The 6730-nt window shown below is 42.5% G+C and overlaps 1 protein-coding gene across 2 annotated transcripts in view; it reads right to left on the bottom strand.

The window, feature by feature from the left end:
* Positions 1-749: 749 nt before the first annotated feature.
* Positions 750-6730, bottom strand: part of FAM81A (family with sequence similarity 81 member A) — a 76883-nt gene continuing 70902 nt past the window's right edge. For both annotated transcript variants that reach the window (XM_047738444.1, XM_047738445.1), the window contains exon 9: positions 750-3080. In XM_047738444.1, coding sequence (XP_047594400.1) covers positions 2956-3080 — 125 coding nt within the window. In that variant the 3' untranslated portion in view covers positions 750-2955. The remainder of the gene's footprint in view (positions 3081-6730) is intronic.

Here is a 6730-nt window from a genome sequence, read left to right as displayed (position 1 = left end):
TGTGAGTGGTTTGCGGGTTTTTTCAGGCTGAGAGCCAGGTGGGATAAGCATAGTTTAAAGGGAATTGTTCTTCTGTTCTGCTCTGCAGTCACCCAGCATAACTCATCTCCCAGGACACAGAACCGCAGTCTATTGCGTAGGACAGCCCAAGCACAGGGCTTGAAATGCCTGGGACCACTCAGTCCTGTGGCCCCAACTGGCCCCAACAATAAACCAGAGGTCTTCTGACACAAGGGAAGCTACTGAGATGTCTCTCGTAGGTGTTTGGAACTGGGACATTAAAGAGCAAAGGGGCTCTGATGGTGGAGCTGGAAAGTCCCGTAGAGATGGGGCTGCAGGTGGTGGCCTGGTGAGTGAGTTATGCCGGAAGTAAGGATGTATCTTTAGAGGTAGGATAGTGGCGGACCGGTTAGATGCCCGGACGGTGGAAGTAGGCCGCCTGGTGTGAATCCTGGATCCCATGTATTAGCTGCAGGATTTGGGACAAGTTGCCCAACCTTTAGGTGACCCACTTTTCTCATCTGCAAAACAGAGGAGCGAACAGTACTTCCTGCTACAATGAAACGAGTGAACACATACCGCAGCACAGGCGCACAGCACACCCTAGCAACTGCCAGCGGGCAGGGCCCAGAGGTGAGAAGGCACCGCGGCCTCGGAGACCCCCGGACAGAGCAGCTCCCCGTGACTTTCCAGTCCCAGTAGGTTGCCTCACACTCCAATACTTTCAAATTTAAAAATCGTACACCGTGTGGATTTGGAAATTTTACTTTTTTTATTGCAAATTTCTGGTGAAGGAAAGAACACGGAAGCTGATCGTCGTTTAGGATTTGGTCCTAAGAGTCCACTGGGGCTCAGTGCCTTCCGGCCTCAGTGGCCTCCGAATCCCCCGAGGGCCTTGGATGCCTATGGATGCCTGGGTCCCGCCTCCCAGAGGTTGCAGCTCCGCTGGCCGGGGGCAGCCCGGGCATCAGTAGCTCTGTGAGCTCCCCAGGGCATTCCAGCACGTTGCCAGGCTGGAGAACCCCTGCTGAAGCTCCTGACAGGAGGTGAGCAGCATCGGGAGCACCTGAGCAATCTCAGTGGACAGCCAGCCATCACCTGCATTCGTCAGCCCTCCACCTGAGGCCAGCTGGCCCCCCCTCCCCAGGCGGCCCACGTGAGGACCTTTCCTCCTCCAGGGACCATGGAAGAGGGAGGGGGTGTAACGTTTGGCGCTGTGGCTTGTGCTTCAACAGGGAAAACGGTACCAGATGTGCTTACTCTGTCACAAAAAGAAATTCACTTTCTGATTGCAAAAGAGCATTCCCCTTTGTTTTTTCACTGTTAAGTGGAAATCGTCTTCCTATATAGAGATGCAAAGAATTGTGACAAAGTTAAGGAACTACGTGTTGGATGACATATTCCTTATAGGATTTCTCAGGTCCAAATTTTAAAAGAATTTTTGTCCAGCCACTGAAGTTGTAAAATACTATTACTTTAGCAGCATATTTTATATGGGTAAACAGTAATAGCCAGTTACATGTTTCATTTATGATTTATCCTAAAAATAGAAAATACTTTAATTTTCCTGAGTCCTTGGCAAACAAAAACAATTTTTTAAAAAATTCTTTAAAGAATTGTTTTCTTTTTCCTGGGCACCCTCACAGTTTAGAACAGTGTGTGTCTCACCATTGGTTTGTACGAACACAGGTGAACAATTTCACTGGCGCCAATTTTCAATGACTCATCAAATATGGCGATTGAAAAGAAAACACCCACCATCTACAAAGCTGCTCAAAATGAAAGTTTCTTGACAGTGTTATAAATGCAATATCAATTTGATTCTGTCCATACAAAAGTATGAATTTCTATTTCATTAATAATACTGAACTAATGTCTTAACAGTGATAAAATTTTTAGAACATTTAAAAATTACATAGGATCCCATTTTTACATCATAATTCTGATGTATTATCATGCCTTCTATTTTGTCTGTAAAACTTTTAGAGGATACAGTGCATTGACGTGGTAAAACCAAGGCACAGGATACAGTTACAAGTATATATAAACCTTAGTTAGCACTTTGTGCCAATTTTGGAAACATTTAGAGGAGATCATAAAGCCTGAAAAATTCTCACATCCTATTATGATTTACAATTAATTGTGCAATAAACAGACTATTAACCACCATTCCATTACTAAATATATGGCTATCACTATACAGGCTGTAGATAATTGAAAAAAGTTTTCAATATTAAAACCTGGTATAAGTAGGTGGTCGATGCAGATATTGTGCCTTGTATTAGCTAGATAATTGTCTTAAGTTTCCATTTTAATTTGCAATGTATATGGCAGTTATCAATCTTTAAGCTATCTTCATTACACAAATGGTGGTGGGGGTGGGGAGTGGTTCTCCGAAAGTTAAATCCCTTCTCCCTACAAAAGACAGAAGATTTACAAGAAGGAAACCATGTAAGAAATGCACAGATAACATTAATAAAATCCAAATATGGACTAAAGGGTTGAGTTCTAATCTACCAGGACATTCTCTTAATTTAGGGTGAGGAGCTAACACATTCCTGTGACAATTCATTAGTTTCTTAATTAAAAAAAAATCACCATGACATTTTTCAAAATAGTAAAGTCTTGGCTAGAGCGTCAAGCATTGAAGGAAAGTCGTTAAGTCTTTTCATTCATAAAATGAAGAGGGACAAAAGCCTTTCCAAATCTAGGGGCCGGGAGGATATTCCATTGAATTTAGAGAAATGAAAGAGAGTGGCAAAAATTGTACTTAATACTTTTAAAGGAAGTGTTTTCAAGACTTAAGGTAAACATTTAGACCCATGAAAACACATTGCTTGGCACATGCACGCCATGAATAGAACACTCCTGAAGGCAGTGACCGCCTGGCCACGGCGGCACCTGGCTCTCGCCCCACCAGCAAAACCACTTGTGAGGTCCTTGTCCCAGCTCCCCTCACATGGGGGGCTCTGGCTTCTGCATCTGCTGGATTTGCTTCTGCAGCTGGTCCTTGTCCAACTTCATCTTGGCTTCCAGAACTTGCCTGAGGGATCCTATGCTTTCATAGATGGCTGTAAACCCTTTAAGAAGAGGTAAATTTTGCAAGAGTTAATATTAAAATACAATGTTGTGTTTTACAGCATATAGTAATAGCTGATTTGGGCAAAAATTATCAATAGATGCTAACACTACTGGAGTAAAAGTATGAGAGGGGACAGGATAGTTACACAGTTTTATAGTATCTCCCTACAGATTGCTTTCTAATTACAAAGCGGGGAGGGAACTATTACAATGGAGAAGTCTGGCAGGTACCGCTTTAACCAAGGTTATCAAAGCTAACTTCACCAATACCAGGAGAAACCAACATCACATACCCCTGATAAGGTTCCCTGATAAGTGAGAGACACCCTGCTTCTGTGGCATTTCTGTCAAAATGCACTACCTGAAACGAATTAAGAGGAAGCAAACAGGTCCAAACTGACATTCCACAAAATACTGGCCTGGATTCTTTTTTGGCCTGGATTCTTTAATGATGTAACATCACTGACGAACTGATCCATATTAAAATTCACTAAATAAAGAAATATGACAATTGTCTATGCTGTATGATTCTGGAATAGAACCTAGACCAGGGAAGGTCTGCTATAATAGAAACAACAGTGAAAGCTGAATATTGAAAAAATTTTCATCAATATTTCACTGGACTATAGTTATTTAAGAGAATGGCCCTGTCCTAAGGGCATATAGATTGAAATAATAAAGGAGTAAAAAGGCATCGTAACTTCTGCAACTTATTCCCAAATGACCTAGGGAAAAAAATTATATTTACACACACACACACACACACACACACACACACACACAGAGGTGCGCACGCCCACGGGCTCCCATCACCCAATGAGATAAAGAAAATTTCCAAAATGTTAACAATTGGTTAGTCTCTATGAAAGATGAATAGTTTTTGGACTATTCTTACAGTTTTTCTAAATTTGAAATAATTTCAAAATAAAAAGCAAAACAAAAGAAAAAAATTCCCCACCCCAAAAGCATTTCATATTACTCTGTATTTCTATGGGTTTTTAAAATACATGTTTAAAAGTTCTCATCTTCATTAGTAAATTTAGAATTTTCTCTCAGGGGCACCTGGGTAGCTCAGTTGGTTGGTTGAGGGTCCAACTCTGGATTTCAGCTCAGGTCATGATCTCAGGGTCTTGGGCTCAAGCCCTGTGTCGGGCTCCATGCTCAGCACTGAGTCCCTCCCTCAGCCCCTCCCACTCATGCTCTCATGCTCTCTCTCTCTAAAAATAAATAAATCTTTAGGAGGAAAGGAAGAATTTTCTCTCAGAAAATATTCTCTATTGACAATTCATGTCATATAAGGAATAAATATTACTTATTAAAAATAACATTCTTATTGAATAGAAAGATACAACATGTAAAAGAGTAGGTGAAAAATGTATGGTATGAGCTTTTACTTGAAAAAGCACATATATGTATAAAATGACATATATAAAGATGACCCCTGGGTGAGAGAAGTTATGAGGGTTTCAAAAAATATTTTGTCCTTTCTTATTTCCTATTAAGAAAACAAGAAATATTGTTTTTGGAGTAGGAAAAAGTAAACCTTTTTATTTTTAAAAAGTTTATCTGCCCTTCTTATTAGATGAATGTTAACCACCTCAATGGCATGTTGAATAGAAGGGAACGAACCTTTTTTTCCTTTCAGGAAGCAGCAAATAGAGGTGAGACCTCTCTTCCTTCACTGGGAGAAGCAGTGCAGGTGCGTGCCACAAGAGTTTGCAGGAATGATGTGAAGTTAAACACTGATGAAATATTCATGTACCATATTCTAATTGCCCCAAAGACAAAGAAAAAATTTCATTTTTATCTTCACAAGTTCTTCAATGAATAAATTGAGCTGTGTCTTCTACTTTTTTTTTTTTTTTAAGATTTTATTTATTCATTTGTCAGAGAGAGAGGGTATGCAAGCAGGGGGAGTGGCAGGCTCCCCACCATGCAGGGATCCTGATGCAGGGCTTGATCCCAGGACCTTGAGATTATGACCTGAGTGGAAGGTAGATGTTTAACCAACTGAGCCACCCAGGTACCTCTGTGACTTCTAATTAAAATAAAATAATAAACTTTTGGTAGTGACAACAAAACTATTCTTGGGATAATGAACTACATTTATTTCCATGTGGGCCAAAGTAGATTCTGCAAAAGAAAATTATGGAACCTTAGAATTGGAAGGAGCTAGGAGATAATGCAGCGTCCCTCGTCACACTGTAAGATTGTCACTGTAAGACTGTCTTGTCTTTCCCGACCATAACCAACCAGCTTCCACTTGAACATGTTCAGTCACAAAGAGCTCTCAGGCTCACAAGGCACCAGTGTCTTTTTAGGACACATTACCTGAGGATACTCCTGCCTCATGCTGAGTTAGAACGTGTCTTCAAGTAACTTCCACGTACTGGTTCCAGGACTGTATTCCTAAGCTCACAGTGTCAGCCAGTCTAACCAGTCCTTTATACGTGACAGTACTAGAGACCTGGAAATCAGCTTTACAACTTTCTTCTAAACAAATGTGAATTAATGGGCCCTGTTGACTTTGGAGAGGAGGAAAATCGTTCGCTGCCATGGTAGCATACTGCCCACATTAAGCCTTCAAAAGCCACGTCAAGATAGAGGTTCATTTCTGAGACATAATGATCGTGGCTATGAACAGAAACGAACCCGCAGATGGCACGAAAGAAAGTGCACATCAGCTGCAAACTGAGCAATGTTCATTTGTGTGCCCGTCCCTCGTGGTGGCTTTCTATGTATTTAGAGCTGAAACAACGCTTTAATTCAATACAGCACAGCTACTTAGAAAATCACCTAAGGACATCTCACTGTGATTACTGTTAGCTGGGATCACAGGTAGTTGAGGGGGATGCTCATTACCTGGTTTTCAGATCCCACTGAAAATAACCCATGAGCAGGAGTCCAAAATGGCAGAGGAGTAGGAGACCATAGTTTCATCTGGTCCCAGGAATTCAGCTAGACAGCTATCAAAACATTCTGAACACCTGTGAACTCAACCACAGAGCTAAGAAAAGAATACCTGCAACTCTACAAATAGAAAAGGGACCACTTTCTGCAAGGTAGGAGGTGCAGAGAAATGAATCCAAGGCAATATGTGGGAAGATAACTGCGGGGGTTGGGAGCCTCTGTCAGCCAACTACTGGCAAGTGATATAGCAGCAGAGCACAAAATAGGAACTTTTAGAAGTTTGCTCCAGTGAGGGACATCCCTGCCTGAAAAGCACTCAGGAGGGGAAGTGGGATGAGATCCTAGGTGGGGCAGAGGGTCTCAGGATCCCCGGGGTCACAGGAAGACCACGAGAAGCTGAGAGTGGCAGAGCTCCCAGGCATCAGAGCAGGGAAGGTGGCTGGAATCAGGAAGCCCAGGAATGGGCTCTCAGCTCAGGGTTGCCATAAACCATGAACTGTGGCATAGTTGGGTGACCACTCTCCAAGCATAGGTTCAGGGAGCAGCAAATAGAGGTGAGACCTCTCTTCCTTCACTGGGAGAAGCAGTGCAGGTGCGTGCCACAAGAGTTTGCAGGACTTGGAGACAGGAAATGGAGTCATGTGCGTAAGACAGAAACGCTCAGTCACAGGCTGGGTAAGCACAGAGAGCAGATGGAGACCAGGGAGAGGGGAGTGACTGACTGCTTTTCCCTGAGGGC

This window comes from Lutra lutra, chromosome 7, assembly GCF_902655055.1.
Source record: "Lutra lutra chromosome 7, mLutLut1.2, whole genome shotgun sequence".
Classification (NCBI taxonomy): Eukaryota; Metazoa; Chordata; class Mammalia; order Carnivora; family Mustelidae; genus Lutra; species Lutra lutra.
The sequence above is the reverse complement of the archived record's forward strand: the minus strand, read 5'-3'. Positions and strand labels throughout refer to the sequence as shown.